We start from the raw sequence: 22,121 nt of genomic DNA, 5'->3' as shown, positions 1-22,121 counted from the left end.
AGGTCAAGGCATCTACAGGGCATAAATAAAGGTTTCAGCTCTTTAACTTCACAAACATCAACATGAATTTAAGAAATATAGATGTTCATTTATGGGCAAAACGGTGAATGTTACATAGTGTGTAAAGTGGCCACTTAAACCAGCCATTGACAGGTCATAAGCCTTGTAGATGCCTAGAATTCTATATTACCTTCTTTTAAATATTCTTCATCTCTGTTTCAACATGTTATTAATGCCTTCAGTTGGGTGAAGAAAAACATCATAATGAACAAAAGGGCGATTTATTTCAAAGGGAAAATTCGATTATCAGTGATATAAACATACCCATCAACGAGAGGTACTTCTGCCAGGATCTGCATGGCGGTCTCCAATCTCTCCCTATCTGATGCAGCTGTAGCCAGGACTAGAAGACCAGCTGCCAAGGTCCACAGTCTAACCGTCATACCCAAGTTGTTATCCACTGAAACAAATAAAATTTTTAAAAATTAATAATTCTCTCATCCCACTCTTCATCCGATGAAGCATAGGACCATGCATTGATACATTCTTCGTATATCGTAAATCGATTCGCCTTACATTTACATTTCAGGACCAGGAATATAAAACATTGCAGTGAGAACCATCTTTTCAATCAATATTTCATGGTGACCTTCCTAGGAATCGAGCCCGGACCTCAAGCTTGGTAGGCGAACGCACCAACCACTGCACTACGATGTGAACGTCCGAAAGCGTTCGCTTAGGGTTCAGGTTTTATTTCACACACAACTGTATTATTAATCGGCCAGAACAGAGGAAAATAGACACAATGACAGTAATATTTAAATGTGTTGCAACAGAAAATCCAAGAGAGATTTTTTCCTCAATTGGTCTGGGTGTTGTGGTGTATTTTTCATTACCTCCCTCCATATCCCCTCTATCCCACCTGCTGACAAGCCTCAAAATAGAGGCTTAGCGGGTTATTTTATTTATTTATTTTATTTTATTTTTATTTTATTAGGGAAATCAACAGTTCTACATACATATTTTTAGTAAACAAACAGATAAAGTGTATAAACTCAGAACTAATAACAGATTTCCACATGGTATACAAAGTTAGTAAAGAAAATATATTACATATCAAATAAATACATACAATTTACACATATCAAAATGTTATTTTCATGTACTCAATAATCAAAGATTTTTTAAATATTAATTTTAAGAACATTAAGTTACTGTAAATTGGACGGGATATTCCTTAAAATAAAAAAAAAGACACGGAAAACATTTTTGAGAAGGGAATATGGGGGTCTAAGCATTCACAGAACTTAATATCTGTCATTGGCTGGTTTAAGTAGCCATTTTACACACTGGGTAACATTCACCATTCTGCCTATGTTTTGAAATTCACATTTCTTCAACTTTACCTTCCGTCGACATTTGTTTCTTCCGGTCTACTATTGATCCAACATACCCTATCACCATCACAACTGGGCTTATGACCTGTCATTGGCTGGTTTAAGTGGCCACTTTACACACTGTGTAACATTCACCATTCTGCCATTGTTTGAACATCCACATGGGAGAAAATCCAGCCAGTCTGCAAGCATTTGGACACACTTAAAACAATGACAGTATTTTGAATATGTCTAAATCTTGGTAAAAAAATATTGGATTTTACTTCCTAAGAAGTTGATCGAGATTGATATAATATTTCAACAGAAATTTATCTTTCATTTGCTTGAATGCGGATATTTTGCTCATTTATACAGTTGATAAACTCCTGGAAAATTAATAAAAAGTTTTGATTTCAAAGAATAATATCTGTCATGATTTAGAACTTTCGGGAAGTTTTATTAACTTCGAGGGAAATTAAATATTTGTAATGCAATATCAGACAATTTAATCCGCCCAAACTTTTCAAGGATTTGAATGAAAAAAAATCGGTTGTTGGGATTTTTTTACCGTGACTTGAGGCTCAGCGTGATTCGGGATTAATCCCGAGCATTTTACGGCTAAGATTTAAAAGGGCTAATGTCAGAATGAGTTTTTTGCCAACATTTTTAAATGAAATAACTTGGTTTTTAATCACTTTTTTTTTCTACCGACCGGTTTCAAAACTACACAAGCTTCTTGTTATTTTATTGGTTAGTTATGCATTGATAAAGAAAGCTTATGAAACTTCAAATCAGTAGAAAACCAGTCAGTAGAAAAAATAAAAAATAAGTAAAAAACAAAGTTTTTATCATTTTCATTTTAATTCAAATGAGTAATCACAAAGTTAGCTTTTTAAATACAAACTTTACACATAGAATTAAGAATAGTCCAGAAACCGCATACGCACATCAAACAGGAGGTGACTTAACTACTCGTAAATAACTAGGTGTACGATTTTATTTATTTTATTTATTCATAAATTTATTGCAAAAAAAATAATATACAAACTTAATAACAGGGAATCTATATAAAACCAATGAATGTAAAATGAAAACAGAGTGTTCTCTGTTTATGATAGTCTCCATCTAACATGGCACAGCCTGTTCTAAGATGGAGATTTTTTATCTTTAGAGCGTAAGTAGTCCTATACTAATAAAACAATAACATAAAAAAGAAAAACTTAAATTACTTTATTATAAATGCCTTGCTAATCAAATGTAAGAAATTAAAAATCATTATTATACAAATATAAAGTATATATATGTGCCAAGAATACATGTTACTTAAACATAAATAATATAGTATAATATTTAATAAAACAAATATAAAGCAATTAAATACATAACAATATAAATAATATGTGTACCAATTATATAAAGTACTACGTTTATTGATTTACAAATATTTTTCAAAAAAATCTCTCGCTACACTATTTTTATGTGCAGTTATTTTTATTTTAAAACTTGTTTTACATTTTGAGTCTTTTATATTTGGCAATAAATCATTAAATATTTTTGGAGCAATAACATTGTACTGCTTTTTACCAAAGGCGGTTGATACAAATGGGACAATACAGTTAATTTGTGTTGCTGAACGAGTGTTTATATTCTGTTGGATTCTTTTGACCTCACTTAATTTATCATAAAATTTAAGTAGTAGGCACCTTACAAACAATTGTCTTACATCTAATATCTTTAACTCAGCGACCCATCAGTTTCTTTGTAGACGTCGCTCAGTACGCAACTCCTGATTTGAAATCAAATATGCCGTGTTGTGTCCTTTTAAAGTGTAGAAATACTGCTAGGATCTTAAAAAAACAGGATGGTATCACATTTCATGTGTAATTAGCAAACGAATGTTTAAGTAGCAAATGCATTACTTAAAAATTGAATTATTTTTTCATCTGTCAGATTGTCGAAGAAACAAAATGGAAATTTCGTTAGTGTTGCTAGGGTAGTAATTTTTTTTACCCTACTATTCTCATATAATGCAAGAACTAATGAAAATTGTACCTCGGATTAAACAACGCCGTGGGGGACATTTGAACGACATTATCTTTAAAACATCAAATATTATTTAATAAATATATATTTTTTGATATAAATATATACTTTTTATATAAAATAAAATTTGTTTTATATTTTAAGTTCAAAGTTTATAAATTCAATTACTCTCATTAAATGACCTTTTAATGATTTACTCTGTTGGGTCAATCAATGTTTCCGCGTGCACAATAAAATTTTAGAGAAATTAACAGATTGCTTTTTTTCTATCTTACATTTGTGTTATGATTATTATTTTTCCATCAAGCAGCATTACGCGACGACATCTCGAATGCGCGCGGCGAAAGAAAGCCATAGTGGGGGGATTATTGGACACAGTCCGATGTATTCAAATATGATCCTCCGCTCTTTCAGGACTATTCTTAATTCTATGACTTTACATAATTAATATTTTTTCCAAGGACTAAAAAAAAAATGTGTAACTCGCCAGTGACAGGTCATAGGCATTGTAAAGTTTGATATTTCTTTTTCTAAAATCTTGTTCATCTCTGTTATAATTTGTTATTCTTTTAACTCCGTAGGGGGTGAAATCCGGTCATTGTCTAAAAACATTTGGACGAACTCAAAATAATAAGAAGTTTTATAAAAAAAATTAAATGTTTTCATAAGCTGCCTAGATGAATCTCACACACATAAACAGAGGTTTTGGCTCTTCGATTTCACAAACATTAACAGATGGAAGAATTGAAGTAATATAAATATTCAAACCTAGGCAAAATGGTTATTGTTTAATGGTGAAAGTCTAGTTTAAGTAATAAATATAGTTAAATCACCGCATAAATAAACATTTGAGTTTTTTTATTCCCTTATTTTATGAACATATTACAACAGAGATGAAGAACGTTTTAGAGAAGGTTATTTAGAAGTCTAGGCATTTACAGGGCTTATAACCTGTAATTGGCTGGTTTAAGTGGCCACTTTACACACTGTGAAACATTCACCATTCTGATATTTAAACATTTATATTTCATTGATTCTTTCATCTGTTGATTGATAAACCCTGACTTTATGTTAACATTTATTATGCAATCAGTAACCTCACTTCCCCTTTTAAATACCACCACTTTTGACATACTTTCGTTCATCATAATTTTTTTCTTCAGGCATACATTCTAGAGCAGTGATTCCCAAAGTGGTCTATATCGACCCCCAGTGGTTTATGACAACTTGCAAGGGGTCTACTTCAACAAAAAAAAAATTGGGGGTCCATGAAATGAAAATGGGGGTCCACAATAGTGGACCTCAACATACACTGATTTACTTACATTTTACTATCTTATAATATAAAGACATGTACATTATTTATCAAAGTACCTATGAAGTAAAAAAAATATATAAATGTTAATAAAATTGTTTAAGTTGAGGATGTAGGCATTTGCTTTGTGATCGCAATACATTTTTTTGTCACAGACAAACTGCCAGGAAGACGACGTTTCAACCTACGTTCAACATTTAAATGCCCTCTATTCAAATTTTGATACTTGGTTTGAGGATGTTTTGACTATGGCAATACCACCGTGGATAATTAACCCATGTGGTGACATAAAAGAAACGAATGTCATAATACAAGAGAAACTGACTGAAATAAGTACAAACGAAGAACTTAAGGTTCAGTTTAAGCGCGGATATCAGCACTTCTGGCTGCAAAAAAACATACCCGTTACTTATCCTGTATTATGGAATATAGCTATGAATTTTTTAATTTCCTTTCCATCGTCATACCTGGTGGAAAGGGGGTTCAGCGCTGTTACCAATCTCCTAGCGAAAAAAACAGACTGGACATCATTGGGCGAAGATATTTAAGATTGAACCTGACAAAATGAACGCCAAATGTTGATAATTTATTATTAAAACATCAGGTTCATCCTTCCCACTAAAACATTAACTTACGTTTTCTTCGAAAAAAAAACAAAATTGATTCAGTTTTAGGGCGCGGAAAACAAGACTACGGAAAGCCGAAATTGTATTATTAAGTGGCCACTTTACACACTGTGTAACATTCACCATTCTGCCTATATTTGAACATCTATATTCCTTCAATTCTTTCATCTGTTGATGTTTGTGAAGTTAAAGAGCTGAAACCTTTATTTATGCGAGTGAGATTCATCTAATTGAATTATTTCACCTGCATACTAGGTAATCATAATCCAGTTCTTGTCTACAAAAATTTGGACAAACTCAAAATATTATCTTTTATTTTTTGTAATACTCAATTTAACCTCTTATGTATATTGTAAAAAAAAAAACTTTCATCTAGCAATAGACCACTCCAATCTCTCTTATCTTTAAAAGAATGAAGTTATATTTTGTTATAACTGGTATAAATAATAACAAAAACAATATAACAAAGAAGATAGAACGCCATATCACTCTGTATTTGCAAACATACCTCGCTTTCTCTACGTTCATAAATCTTTTCATGCACGCACGTCGATTATTCCAATTCTTGACATCTCTATCTTCATGTCTAAATTATATGATTGTCTTTATAAACTTAAAAAAATAGTTTATCAAACAGTTTGGTTAAAATTTTGTTTTTTAATACTCGTATTTTAAAATATCTCGTCCTTAGTATAACACAACATTTAAGCACCGCTTACAAAGGGATTTTAGAACAGTCTTTTCCGATAAAAAAAAATCGTTAGTAACCCACAAAGTAAAAAATAAATAAACAGACCCTGTAGCTAAAGGTCATTTCGGAGAGTCTGTAATAACAATATTTTTTTTATAATCATTTTTGCATTTAATATGTGCATGTTAGGTGGGATCTACAGGCGACATGGGTTCGGTAAATATAACGCCTGCATAACATCTATTCGCCTCCATGGATGCGAATCGTGGCTCCTCACTAGAGCTCAAAACAGAAAAATACTGAGTTTTGAGAATAGGTGTCTCAGAAGAATATTGGTTTGCGGTTATTTAACTTTGTGCGGAATGGAGTTATAAGAAAACGGCCGCAGCAAACTCCGGTGATAACTGTCATCAAGTAGAGGCAATACGGTTGGCTTGACCATGTACTGCGGATGCCTCCTGAGAGCCTTAACCACGCTTGCCTACTTTACAAGGCATCCGGTTCTCGACGTCCTAGACGTCCACTGCTGACTGTTTGTCGGTAGTTCATATCAGAACTACGGGATGTGAACCTGACTTGGGAGGATGCACAGGAGCTGGCAGCCGACAAAGATGCCTGGAGGATCATGGATCGGACATGGAAAGATGACAGATTAATAATGAATTACTAGTAGTTATATTTTTTGGTACAACTATCTGAATTAATACACTACGGAGAAAGGAGTGGCCTGATAGAGACATACAAGATATAATAAACGTATCTGAATGGGGAAGATGAAATTAATTATTGTTCAACATTTCAAAATGCTCAGTTATGTCTTTCACCAGGGCCCATAAAACGCTTTTTTCCGCTATAGAATGAATGACCACAATCTAATGCGGACTTCGAAGGTCAAAAATCTAGGCATCCCTTTTGTGAGTTCCCTGACATTTCATGATCAGATCAAAACATAGGAGTTCGTTGAAAATGTTGGGATTCGTTTTGCGTACTGCCAGGGTTTTTGGTAATACACGAGTACTGAGAATTTTTAATAACTCGTTGGTGCAAAGTAGACTCGAGAGTGACCGTGTGAGTTGAAACACTCTCTTATGGTGGAGAGGGTACAGAAAAAAATCGTCCGTTTCTCTACATGAAGGAGTGCGGATATTATCCATAGCTTTATTCCACTGAGTTCCTCCAGGGTATGCTTGGTTACAGCCGTTTGAAGACCGGGAGGAAAGTGTATTTAACTACGCACTTCTTTTGATTGCTACGCGGTATTATTGACAACCCTGAAATTATACGGAGCATAAACTTTTATGTTCCGGATAATTACTTAAGGAAGAGCTATCTCTATGTTGAACAATATTACTTTGGACATTGATATTTTTCACGTCTCTGAGGGAGTTTTTCGTTACAAGATTCTCTAATTTTTTTAAAGAATTATTCTCTGGATATTATGTATAATTATGTGTTGTTTTTATATACGAGTATATACCTAATTTAAGCTTATTATATCAATTATTTCTATATGTATGAATTAAGGTATTTCATTTTGTAATGTACAATGTACATATATGAATAAACAAAATTGAAATTGAAATTGAAGATACTCAACAGTCACTATAGCTGCCCAAATTTGGATCCCATGTTCAAGCTTTAGCTTAAGTGTAATCTGCCTGTTCTCTAACTGACTGAATTAGGTGTTTGGTGTAAATTGACTTCAGTGTGAAGCATGTAAGTGTTATCTAGTGACGGCGCATGGTATCGTTTGCACATATATATTGGGTACAAAGAATGAGTGAAAGCGTTGTTCGTGGTCTGTGAGTGTACCGTGTTAGAGTGTCTTGTGTCATGTGAATATTGAATACTGTTGAATAGTTTTTTATTTTTTTATTTACACCTTTTATCAAAAATACAATTTTATGTTCACTTTGCACAGCTAACAAACGTACATACCCCGTTCCAAGCTAGGCAATTACACATTTTGATACATATACATACACACTACACACATAAACACAGTTGAGTGTAGTATTGTGCGAGTGGCAGTACTGAACTAGCCTAAGAATGTACTACAAAATTGGAGTTGTTCTAAATGTTTGTAGACAAAATACTGGATTTCACCCCCTCGAGAGTCCTTAAGATAAACAAATTACAACAGGGATGGAAAACACCATAAAGAAGGCAAAGTTGAAGTCTAGGCATTTACAGGGCTTATGACCTGTCGTTGGCTGATTTGAGAGGCCACTTTACACACTGTGCAACATTTACCATTTTGCCTATGTTTGAACATCCATATTTCTTAAATTCTTCCATTAGTTGATTTTAGTGATGTTAAAAAGCTAAAACTTTTATTGTTGTGAAAAGATTTATCTTACTGAATTATTTTACATACTAGGCAACGCCTCAAAATAATTTTCCAATTTTGCAAATTTTCCAATTCCCAATATTACTCAGTGTGTAAAGTAGCCAACTCAAACCAGCCAATGACAGGTCATAAGCTCTGTAAATGCCTAGACTTCTATTTTCCTTTCTTTAAGGTGTTCTCCATCCCTGTTGTAATTTGTTAATCTAAAAATGTACGTTTATTTTAACCCTTTTCTGCCTTGTAAGACTTTTAGGTTCGCTTTCACACCTAGCGGTAAATAATTACTGTTTATTGCTCACATTTTCAAAATAGCGGCGTTTATAACAATACAATGAAATATAGCGATCTCTTAATCTGTCTTCATTGGAGAAGCGTAGACCAGAAATTGACCCTATGTGCATTTTCAAAATACTAAATGGTATAAGTGATGTCCCATCTCTGTTGACATTAATTTATTTTCATGTTCCCAACCGAGTCATAAGAAGTACCCAACATCTGTTATTTTTCTAATCTTTTAAAAGCAACATTTGTTTATATGCCTGTGTCCAGAATGTGTAAATCAGACCATTCGTCAGACAACTTGGAATTTCTTGGGATAGATCTTCCGGCTTTTCGTAGATCTCTTCGTCGTTGACACGGTGAGGAATGAAGATAGATTGATATGGGTTAGCTCAAAGTTTTATGTGTTAATCATGTTTATTTGTAAATTGTATACCATTATTTTATTGTTCTTGTTTGTAATGTATTTATTTTAAGATAGTTGTACAGCTTGCCCATCACAGACCGCATCTGAGGACATTAGTCTCCTTGGCGGTGCTCACATACACGGAAAATTTGCATGTTCTCAAAAGATAAAAGCTGCCCATTGGAGCTTTCCGTATTCTGGTAGCCTTAGCAACTTTGTGCTAAAAGAAAGTAATCTAGGAGTACATTGTTTCTACTTCATTGGATTGAGAAAAGAGGGAAGTGAATTCTTCACTGTCTGGGATTAAATTGACTGGACATGTCGAAAAAAAGCCTCGAAATTATTTTTGGAAGCCACCAGATTTGTATATCCTACAGAACCGATAACAGGGCCACGGAGAGTACCCAAAGCTGCATTAAGTAATCATAGAGAGGGAAAAAGGAACAAGATCATAGAGTATGTTCAGAAGATTGATTAGAATATCCGCAGCAGCACGAAGGGGAGTCAACAATATTGAAAACAAATATTTTTTTATAAAATTTACCATGACCCGATAAAAATTACATAGTCCAGTGATCGGGGATAATCCAAGGAGATTTTAAGCGCTGATGGGCTTAAGGAAAAAAAAGAAAGGTAATCCTCCTTGAAGGGAAAGATTCCCATCGCGATCGCCAAGCATCAAGAAAAGCATTTAAAGACATTTTTTTAATATTCTATTGAGACATTTCTTGAGTAGGCGGACGGAAGATGGTTTTGTACACAAAAAATTTGAACACCTAGTTATACCTTTACTCATAAACGATGTGTTTATAAACAATATTTAAAAAACAGAACATTGTTATAAAATCCAGACGTTTTTCTCATTCTACCTATATGGATGTTTATTTTTTACAAAAACAATCGCCATCCCACAAAGCGATGCGATAGACCTTAGCATCCCTCATCTCTTTTAACAACTCATCAAACCTCTTAAGTCGTTTATGATAAAAAAAAATCTGAGTTGTCTGGATTCTTGGTTTGGGGAGTCTGAAACCTTTAGCTCCCTTCGTATGCTGAACATTACGCAAAACATGTATTCAAGTAACAATTTGTTTTTTAATTTACTTTATTTTTATATCTGCCCATCTCAATATCGTCTTTATTCCCTTATTCTGAGCTTTATGCATGGACTTATATTGATTTTCAGTGCTCAAGAAGACAATACTTGAAATGCCGCAAAACAATTTCCTTAAAAATTAAAATTCTTGTATTTAAACCGTGATCTTTTCTTACTCTATTTGAAAATCCGACTTTTTTAGGAAATTTGTTGTTGATATACACAAAACGTGACACTAATTTTCTTTTTTGTGTTCTATCATTTAAAATTTCACTGAATCATTTAAACTTATTATTGCAACCCCCTATACTTTTTGATTAACACAGTAGTCTAATTCTTTTGACTGTCTCGAATGCTCTTTTGAAATCTAAGTTTGTTGTCATTGCTACATAGTTTTGTGTTCCATTTGTTCAGGTTTTTGTTCATATGTTTATTTTCAAAGGCGCAAGTCGTTATCCATGATATTATATCTGAACAGTGATCCTATTAAGATAATAAAGACGAGTAAAATGTCTGTTCCCAATGACGTTCGTCTAGGAAATAGAGAAGTATATTGACCTATTTTTTAATATTTATTTTTATTCAATATAATAAAAAAGTTACAACATGTTAACAAAAAGAAATACATAATAAAGCAAAAGTACAGAAACAAAAAAACGAAACAAAATATCACATCAAAAAAGAAAGTAACCTCTTGTACTTTCTGTGGGGTTACAATATTAATAATGATTTAAGTACAACATTTACATTTATTTCAAAAAATAAATGAAAATATAAAAAACATTTTTTTATACATAAGTGCATATACATATGCATGCAAATTCATGTATAAATATCCAAACATATACACGCACACGCAAACTCACTCACATACACATACACATACACATACACATTCACCCACATACATACTATAACATGGTGAAGAAAATTATAAAATAAGGTTTTCAAGTTACTTATCAGAAGAACTGCAAGTACTGTACTGTAAAAATACATTGAAAAATAACAAAAAAACATTTTTTTCTTAATTTAAAAAAGAAATTAATAAAAATGATTTAAATGTTAAAAAGCAACATTTAATTAAGGAGGTTGATTATCAAATATATTTGGAAAAAAAATAGGTCGATGGGAAATATATTGTTTGAAAAAAAAAAGAATCAAGACCTTACTCACCGGGCTCACATTACATTTTTAAGTAAACGTATTTATGCTGCAATGATAAGAATAATTGTATGAATGAATAACATAATACTGCTTATTGCTTATTTAAAAAAAAAAAAATTACTGCCTGAAGGGACCCGTAAGCCCCATTGTTATTAAACCAGTATGAAACGAAAGTAAAAATATTTGAAAATACATTTCAACTCATCCAACTCCTAACCAAACCTAAATAACGAAAAAAAACATTTTAAAAACAGTTTTTTGGGCGGGAAAAGTAAAGTCAATTAATTTGTATGATTTAAATAGTTGTTCTGGTTGATATCTGAATGGACGGTTGTTAATTACTCTCAATAGTGCTTTTTGAGCAATTTTCAGGGGATGTACTTTTGATTTCGCCGCTCTTCCCCATATTTTAAAGGAGTCAGGATTGAGAAACAAAATGCAAAATCTATTATTCATTTCACTTTATTTTTTATTTTTTTTATTTGTTTATTTTTCAATATATTTATTAACAGAATTTTTATTACAAAAATACAACACTTTTAAATGTTTGTAGACAAATTAAACTTGATAAAATTGATAAAAATATAAATTCGAAGGAGCAAATAAATAATATTGTAATTAGAATGAGAAAATTTATATATGTATTTATTAGATTAAAAAATATATTAACAATCGAAAAATTAAAATTAATTTACTTTGCATTAGCCCAATTCATATTACAGCACAGAATAATCGGATGGGGTGGTGCTTTTAAAACAAGTATTTTACCGGTTGAAAAAATACAAAAATTAATTATAAGTTAATTATAAGTTATTTTGAAAAAACCGTCTACTTTTCCCACTGTTCGATTATTTAAAAAAATTAAGGTTTATGTACAAAGAATTGTTTTCTTCAAATACATAAAGACAAAATAAACAGTAGTATTTTTAGGTCACAAAACGTAAGTACGCGACATAAAACAGATGGTAATATCTTAGTACCCAAATTAAAAACAACTACAGCACATCATTATACTTACAGAGGAATATTTTTCTTTGATTAAATGAACAAAGATAATAAAAAGTTTAGTCAGGAATACAATATATTTAAGAAAGAAGTAATAAGTTACATTTTTATTCTTCTTTATGTAAAACTGATAAAAAATTTCGTTTGAATATATTTTTTCGTAATTTATACATGTTATCCTAAAAATATGAATATTTATAATTAAAATAAAATAAACTACTGTAAGACGTCATTCCCCATTAGGTACATAAGAATTGTTTATTTCTTTTACATAATGGGAAACGGTAATGTAAATATATTTATTTAATTAATATAATAAAATATTTTGAGTTGTAATGTTGTATTTTAATTTGTTATCTGAATGAAAAAAATTAAAAAAACATTTGAGTTCGTAGAGAGTTTATCAAGATTAATAAACAGTACAACAAGGACTTTCATACACAACAGCCTTTTCATGATATTTTGCAGTTTTTAAGATTCTCTGATTCAGACATCTATCAAGCTTTAAACCTTTAAACTGAAAAAGAAAATTACGGTTCATAAATTCATTATATTTCAAGAAATTTGTAATTATGCATTATATTTACAAAAATCATGAGTAAAAGTACTTCCTCCACCTCACCAAAAACGTTTTAAAAACTTTAGGTCTTCCTACCGGTTTCACTCGTACAGATAAAAGCAATTATTTTTTCTGTGAAAGAATAAGTTACTTTCTTAAATTTTCAAATTATTATATCGAGATTTTAACGGAATTTAACGCTTATACTTTTATTGCCTCTTTCATTGTGAGTTTGATATTTTTTTGAGGGCGTATGTCGGATATTATCATTCATCTTCATAATCATATTGCAAACATGAATAGAAGCAAAAACTGTATTTGCTTATATCACAATCACCTATGTTCATAACAGTAATTTTATAAATTTGATAACATAAGATTAGATTATTATTATCATTATTTAAAAATTTCTTAAGTCCGATGCCGTTCATATAAGCCACCAAAATATAAATCCTTTAATCTTGCATTAAGCACCACAATTTAATCAAGTCATAGTGAAAATATTGTTAGTAGGTAGGTACTACGTTTGACAATTTCAACACCAAGGGTAAGCAACGCTACTGCCCTTTAATAATAAAGGGCAGCACAAAATATGAATTCAGGTTGTACCCAGAGACATTGGGCTCCCTGGACAATACGTGAAATTTAATTTACTATCCATTAATATCAATTTAATATATTAAGAGCATGGGTTTTTAACATCGATCAAAGAAGATATGGTAGCATTTGCATTTACATTTAAAAATAGTTGGTTCAATGAGCGATTTTCATGGATTTCAAAATTGTAAAAATTATTAAAAAAGGGAGGTATAAAGGATCAAAATTTAGTCAATTTAAAAAAGTGAAAAACGAGTTATTCGTGACGTCATCAACTATGACGTCATTGGATGCGGCGGCAGTTTTTACGTAAATGTCTATAATTTTAAGTAGAGCGAGTGAAATGGGGTCACTTTTATCACTTTTCAACTTCAAATCTTCATAAAAAAGAAAATAAAATTGTAATTTTTCAAGTAAGACAATATTATGTAGTGAGTGGAAGAAAAAATATAAACATGGTGATCAAAGTCAACCCTCGGAGTGTTGTTACTTTGATAAACAGTGATTTAATGTGTTTGTTTTGAAGATTTTCCGATTAAAAATTGTTTACAAAAAAAAACCACATTGGTATTAGCGAATAAGAAAAGGCGTGACATAGGCGTTTAATTCGCATCTCATAAAATAATTAGGTAAATATACTTTAATTCCACATAAAGTATTTTTTAAAAATGTATTTTTTTTAATAATTGTAAACTAAAAAAGTTTTAAAATAGTTTTAAAATATTAGGATTATTAAAAGAAATACATATTTCTTAAATTTTTGATAAAGAAGACATAATAACCTTGCATTGCGATCAAATAAAATTATCCGTTAATTAATATATTGTGTATTAGAATTTGTTCACTGACATTATTATCGAATCAGAAAGATAGGTAATTGTGTCCATTTTATATATGGTTGAAACTTTATCTTGCACAGCTTTAAAAACATTTGTTTTACCAAGTGACTTAGAATCCATTACTTTTATTCCCGTAAAGCAATTCTAGTATGTAATAATCTGTTTCTTGCGAAGATGTGAAATATACTTGGGAAATTAATACTGGCCATATTCAGCCGTGTTCGACAGGATTTTACAAAAAAATTCCATTGAAGTGTGTGATAATCTTCAACAAGCGTTTCGTCACAATGATCTGATTTACTAGATGAATCACTTCACCGTTGCCGTTCGAGGACGAAGCCTTACATTTATTTCGCTCATTTTTAAAAGAAAATATTTTAGGAAAATTATTTTGAAATTTTATTAGGACTCGTTCATATAAGTCATATCATTTATTATTTACATACTGAAATCAGGAGGAAAATTCCTAGTGCTCACATTTTACAATTGCTTGGTTAAGAAAAATTTTCTTCCGTTCTGGAAATACTGGCTAAAATGCTTTTATGGGATGTTTAACTTTGTATTAGGTATTGTCAAGTGTTTCGAAATATATTTTGTATTGGTTGGAAGCAACCTGGATCTTCAAGAGTTTTGTTTTGTATTTCAGCAAAATATTTTTTGCAGGCCCAGCCTCAAAACTTTTATTAATAAGTTCAAATCCTGTCGCTCGCAAAACAAAGATGTGGAAAAAATATCGATTTCAGCCCATTTTAGAAAATTTCTTATTATTAAATAAAAATTAAAATATGCTCACAATAATAATAATGGACATTCAGTGATATTAATAACAGTGATGTCAAGACAATGCAAATTACACTTAACAAATTTTATCACATGAACACTAAAAAATCAAAATAAAAAACACCTTCTCAATTAAAAAAAATTTGGAATCTTACTTGAAATAAGGTTAAATAACAATCGCATAAAAAAGACAAGCCTATAAATTGTGTATATTACCAATGATGACATACGGACTAGAAACCATGTCTGTAACATAAAAAAGTAGCCAGAAACTAAAATGCAATAGAAATGGACTAGAAACCATGTCTGTAACATAGAAAAGTAGCCAGAAACTAAAATGCACGCAACGATCCGTGCTGAACCGGAGTCGTGGATATCATGGATCGTGCAGCAAAATTGAAATGGCAGTGGCAGGACACTTGGCGAGGTAAAATAATGACAGGTTAACACCTAGAAAAATTAAACGATCACGAGTAAACAAAAGAAGGGCTGGAAGGCCACAGGAAAGAGGGTCAATGACATTGTTTCGATACCCTAACATGGATGATGAAAGCGAGTGATACGAAGGAATAAAGACGTTAGAAAGAGGTCTTTATCCAGAATTGGAGAGAATAAGACTGAAAAAGAAGAAGAAGAGCATTTGCATTTAAAGCGTATTCCGTATTGTCGTAAAGAAAAAACAGTGAAAAATTGCCAGAGGTTTCAAAGCTACTAGCAAAAAGGTTTTTTTATTTAGTTATTTATTTATTTATTAATTTTTTTTAAAAATTTTTTTTTATTTTTTTTTTATTTATTTATTTATTTATTAACGGACATTGTCCATGTATACAATTTATAAGGTTTAAATATCACAATAAAAGAATAGTAAAAACATTTTTTAAAAAAGAAAAGAAGCATTGACAAACATAAGGGACATCGGGACAAGATCTGGACTATTTATTTAGTGCTCGTTTAAATCGTTGTAAACTTAGAACGAAAAAGTCCAGATCTTGTCTTGAGTTAACAATACGACAAAGACGGGTCATTGGAGAATTAAGGCCATAGTTTGTTCTATGCTGATCGATGAACAGTAATTCATTGTTTCTCAATCAGCGAGTCGGAATATTGAATTTTACTTGTCCCAGTAATGATGGAACATCGATTATACCATTTAGTATGCCGAACATATATAAGGTTGGCGAGAAAAGGAGTAAAGAGCATAAACAATATGCGTCATTTTAATTTCTTTAAAGCGTTATCAACATTGAAAAAATGCATGGGTATTATGTACTGTTAGGTGGATTTATATGCCTGAATTCATTACCAACTGACTAAAATGACACTTTTGAGACATCGATTATTGCAAACGAAATTTTTGAATGAAATTATTGATTAGGGCTATAAACACAAGAAGAGTCTGAAAATTCCTTTTTATTAATTACAGTATGTTAAAATCCGTTATTCCTCCCAAGTAATAATACTCTAATCAGGCCATTTAGTTAAAATTTATTTCAAATGAAACAATTTGTAATGTTTACCGCATGAGAAATTAATACGAGTATATTATAGAACATTAATTATATATTTTAAATGATTACTTGCCATACTTGTTATTCCTTCTTTATTTTTTCTTTTTTCTCTGCTGCCATTGGCATGTTTTTATACTTGTTATACTTTTAAACTACTTTTAATTACTTATATTATATATGTTAATAAAATCAACATATTGCTGCTCTTACTATAATGTGTCATTAATTTTGAAGATGTTTTTTAAATTGACCTAAATTTAAATTTACTGTCTTATATTTCACTTAAAGATTCTTCTCATCGTTTCTTTGAATCCCTTAAAATAAATATGTGTTTATGTTTTTCCTTTTTTAAAAAAAATATTACTATTTTATTTTATTTTTACATCTGAGCATGTTTTTCATTCTTTATTTCCATTCTTAATTCTTAATTACTCTTACAAATTTTCTTCATTTTTAATATTATTTCCATTTGTAAATACTCACTACAAACTACAAACCTTAAAATATATTTTTTTCACTTAAATTTAAATTATTAAACAACTTTCATTTATGTTTTCTTTTTCCTTCTCTTTTTTATACTTTCATAATTAACATTAGATTTAATTGCTTTTTAATATGGAAACTTCACTGGTCCATTAGAATTAAGTCCAATTGTGTAAAATATTCAACTTTGTAACTGTACTGTATGTTTCCTGAATAAAAGAAAATAAAAAATAAAAAAAATAAAAAAAATATATATTTAACATTTTTGTGGTAAAAATTACATAGTGTTTCATTATAAATAAATTCAAAATGTTTTTCCACAAAGTACCTAAACGCTAAAACAATAAATAATACCATTTAGTTAGCTTATCTACATATATTTTTTAACAGAACAACAAATAATTTGATATTTGCACGAAAGTAATATTGAGCGAGTTGTTTTATAGACTATTATTGACATATTTTTTATTTATAAATTATTTAAGTAATTGATGTGATGTTTGCATGATTTACGTATTTATAACAAATGAACTAATTAACCGTATTTGCTTTCCAGTTGAACGCACGCAGTTTAAGCCTTTACTCCACAGAATATGCTCATAATGATGATGTCAAATAATACTCGTTAACGAACGCTGAAATAATGAACAAATTTACAAATAAATTCACAATACTTCGTAATCAATCAATGTATAGAATCAAATGACTTTTGCAAAAAAATAATATGAAACTAACGTAAAAAATAAAACCACTAATCTAGGAAAATAATTTATTTTTGTATTTTTTATTATTTGTTGTAGTGATTGGCGAATGTGTCTAGCATGTTTGAGATCTTAGGTTCGATTCTTGGCAGGGTGAACGTAAAATACTAATTTAAAAGGAGGTTGATTCTACACTGCAATATTTCCCAGTAGCATCATGGCCTTCTGGTCTGTTGTGGTGAAAAAAAATCCATTTTTAACAATTAAATTCAATACCATAAGTATGGTATGCGAACGCACCAACTACTACACAGCGAGGTGGATTTATCTCTATTCGATTTTCTTATTTAGGATTTTTACCTAAAAGCAGTCATCGAGTCCATCGAGAAAGTGCTAGTCCAGGATTCTGGTTCTATTTCACACGCAGAACTGAATTTTTTATCCGACTGGACACAGAGTTAAATATAATTTAATTATATTCCATACAAAAATTACACTATTAATACACGATTAATAATTGTTTTCATGTCCTGACTGGTAGATTAATTCTAGTTAATTTGAGACTTTATACAAAATCATTCAAGCGGTATGCAAAGACATTAATTTTTATAATATTTTACTGACATGTGTGCATTTATTTTTTTTTAAACTGGGTTGTAGTCCTGTGGTAGTGATATGGACTCATGGACCCAAGGTCCGAGGCTCAAACCCTACTCTACCATACCTCGATTTAAATTTCTTCAGCACAAGTTATTTACGGCTTTTAGGAAATGGTCTAAAAATTAGAGTAAATAATGAGAATTCAAGTATTATAAAAAAAAAAAACAACCACAAATTAACTGCTACTACTACTAACATCAAGTCATTTCCCCGTAAGACCGGGCAGAGAGGACGGACCACCACACACGTCTATCTTGCAGGGGCGAATCGTATAAATAAGCGACCATTATATTTGATTTTTCGATAATAATGTTTTATAGTAACTTTGTGGGAAATCAAATAAAATTAATGTTATTTATTAAGATCCTCTCTTTGGAAACATGTATTTCGAACATTATTTCCGAAGTACTATTTTTCTTTGATAGGGTACCATTGACATATTATTTAATTTTGTTGATTTATTTATTTAAACGCCTTGTGGGCTTTTACACGTTTTACATATACTAATATAAAGACAGACAAAAGATATGGACGTAGGACATGACGCGTTCGAAGTGGCCGTTTTTGGCAATATTCATTTTAAAAGCAATCGACCAGTGCTCAGTGTTGACAGTTAAATCATAAGAGTAATATCAGCTGAATGTCATTGTAGTATTTTTTATTAAACTTTTGTACAATTTTCGTATTAAAATAGTATATAATAAAGCTACATTTATCGCGAGGTAAATACAAGTTGCTGTTTGGAATGATTTGCACAGAACCACAGAAAAAATTGCCAGTTATAATTTTGTCTTATATAGATACAAATTAATGAATATTTTTGTAGATTGCCTATAAAAAAAAACATCGCTCGCCACTGTTTTGGTGAAAACAACTTTTGTCCTGGACACAAATTGTTATATTTTTTTTTTTGTCGGCAACTGAAGAATTGTGCAAACTAGACAAAAAGTTTTTTGGAATAGTTCTTGAGCGTTTTCAGAATCCAATCTTACCCAATATACCTGTACATGACATATTTTATCTTCAGTAGTTGTGGGTTAACGCATTTGGAATTCACAATTTGACCAAAATTGAATCGTTGCTTTATGGTTATCACGAGGAGATTGCTAAAAAGGGAGCCAACGAGGTCTACTATTGTATTTTGCATTAAACTGAAACTGTAGAGGAACTGCATTTGTATTCGTGTGGATGTGTAGGCCAAATTAAAACTATTTATTAGTAGTCAAAAGAATGGTTTTGGCTTTGTGAGGAATTGGAAAATTTTTAATCATTTTCCGGTTTGTAGCCATTATTTTCTCCCATGCAACCGTAATTTGGGTTAAATTAAAAGAACTATGAATACAGCTGACAGGATACACCATCCAAAATAATGTGTAGAAATTATAGTAAAATGTTTTGTCAAGAGAAATTTGACAGTTAGGATAGTTACCTCAGAAGACATACAAGATATAAGTTAATGACGTAGTTTTTATGAAAAAACCGTTAACCCTATAAAGACAATGAGCTGAGCCACTCAACGAGAACAGAAAGGAATTTTTCTATCAGTTCAAACATGGAGATTGAGTACTGCAACTTTCTCCAGGAGCAGTTATCGCTCGCTCATTTATAGTAGGCCCAATTCGTTACACGTTTTATTGAAGAACTCGGAAGATTCCACTTTTTATGCCCAAGATAAAAGCATATCCACTGGAACAAAATACGATAAATATAAATAAAATAAAAGATCCACAAAACTTAATCAATTGTTTTAATCCATCATCGCTAGGTTTTTATAACCGAATAACAAATTGGGTGACTAATGATTTTGGGAATTCGCCTGAAATAGAGTTGTTATAAAATAAAATTACCAACTGCACAATTTCATTAAATAAAAGGGTATTTTCTTGGTCATTCTTTTATTGATTTTTAAAACAACCTGAATCCACTACAGTTTTTTCTCTTTATTTTGTCTGAAATGAAAAATGTATAAATTTATGTTTCAATGACCACCAGCTGTTTTTCTCCGTAGTTTTAAAAAGCAGTACCAAAAAAATCTCATTTAAAAGTTAATATCACGTAGAAAGTTTTATCAGGTAGGATGGATAAAGCGTGTTTTTATAATAATTTATTTAATTGTTATTATAGTAAATCAAAACACAATTTAAAATTAAAATACTGGCGAGCGATTTCACAACACTGTAATAATTTAATAAGTTAATGATTAAAAAAAAAAAAAAAATTAATACCTTTTTTTTGTATTTGCTGTTTATCACAATATCAATAGGTGATATATATTTATTTTTTAAACAAAATGTATTTTATTTTGTTTCTGATCTTATATTGTGATCTTGTGGTGATGAATTATTCCTCCCAACTCATCCAAGGACTTTGGTTCCATGGAGTTGGGACATATGTCTCAAAAAATGCATTATAAGATGTAGGTAAATAAATAATTAAATTAAATACATAATTCAATAATAAAATACTTTGATTCAATGATTGAATTCAATAAGGAATTTCAGCCCTACGGGAATTGGATATTAACCATGTATTCTAATGCCTTAAATTTCTATAATACTGCGAAGTTTCTTGAAAATGAATGAAAAAACATATAAATACGATTTTAATAAAAACGAACTACTTTAAATGACGTCACTAGTTTTTTTCGAATTAACAAATGATAAAAGAGTTGTAATGAATTTCCGGTTTAAGTCAGCTGACAAATCAGCAGAATTCAACAAGAATAAGGGTAAGAAAACTTAAAATGTCACACGTGGAGTTGGGACATATGCCTCAAAAAATGCATTATAAGATGTAGGTAAATAAATTAAATGCATAATTCAGTAATGAAATACTTCGATTTAATGATTGAATTCAATTAAGAATTTCAGCCCTACGGGAATTAGATATAGAACATGTATATTAGAGCCCAAATTTCTATAATACGGCGAAGTTTTTTGAAAATGAATGAAAAAAATATAAAAACGATTTTAATAAAAACGAAATACGTTAAAAAACGTCACTAGTTTTTCCAAATTCAATGATAAAAGAGTTGTGATAAATTTCCGGTTTACGGTAAGTCAGCTGACAAATCAGCAGAATTCAACAAGAATAAGGGTAAGAAAACTTAAAACATCACACGCGAAGTAATGAAAAAAAAAAACTTTAAACAAACATGGTGCTGTTAAAACGATAAATATTTATTTATTTTAGTTTTTAGCATTGTTTAGTAGTTTAATAACAAACAAAAATATATTTAAAAAAAACACTGAACTTCCTCATTTGAAAGAGTTTCTTATTTTAGGTGCTGAAATATAAATAAATGAATAACTTAGAGAAATTAGAGAAATTTAATTACCTCGATAAATGTTTCTGGAAAAGAGATGCCATGACGACTGAACAACCATCGTATATCTACTTTTAAAAACTTGCATCACCGTATGAAAACAAAACATATTTAAAAAAAATAATTTCACTTTAGTTTATCCGAGAAATGTTATTAAACTAATTCAAAGTGAAATCACGGCGCAGTTAACATTTTCGCGTTTTTATATTTCTTGATTTAAAAATTATTTCGACCACCGGTTGCTCAAAAATTTCCGTAATATTCCTAGATTTTCATTTCGTGAAACACGTGCACCCCGAACGAAGAACGCAACCGGAA

General features: G+C 30.6%; 1 protein-coding gene across 1 annotated transcript in view; it reads right to left on the bottom strand.

The window, feature by feature from the left end:
• LOC148284817 (dipeptidase 1-like) overlaps positions 1 to 22,121 on the bottom strand; it is a 134,780-nt gene extending 112,659 nt beyond the window's left edge. The window contains exons 1-2 of the mRNA XM_088234741.1: positions 21,816 to 22,121; positions 325 to 460 (exon numbers count right to left, since the gene is read on the bottom strand). Of these exons, the coding sequence (XP_088090867.1) occupies positions 325 to 460; positions 21,816 to 21,912 (233 nt within the window). The 5' untranslated portion in view covers positions 21,913 to 22,121. The remainder of the gene's footprint in view (positions 1 to 324; positions 461 to 21,815) is intronic.

The sequence above is a fragment of the Micrasema longulum genome, unplaced genomic scaffold (assembly GCF_059751315.1).
Source record: "Micrasema longulum isolate JH-2025_06_02 unplaced genomic scaffold, ASM5975131v1 h1tg000087l, whole genome shotgun sequence".
Taxonomy (NCBI): domain Eukaryota; kingdom Metazoa; phylum Arthropoda; class Insecta; order Trichoptera; family Brachycentridae; genus Micrasema; species Micrasema longulum.
Note: the sequence above shows the minus strand (reverse complement) of the source record. Positions and strands in the feature narration are given on the sequence as shown.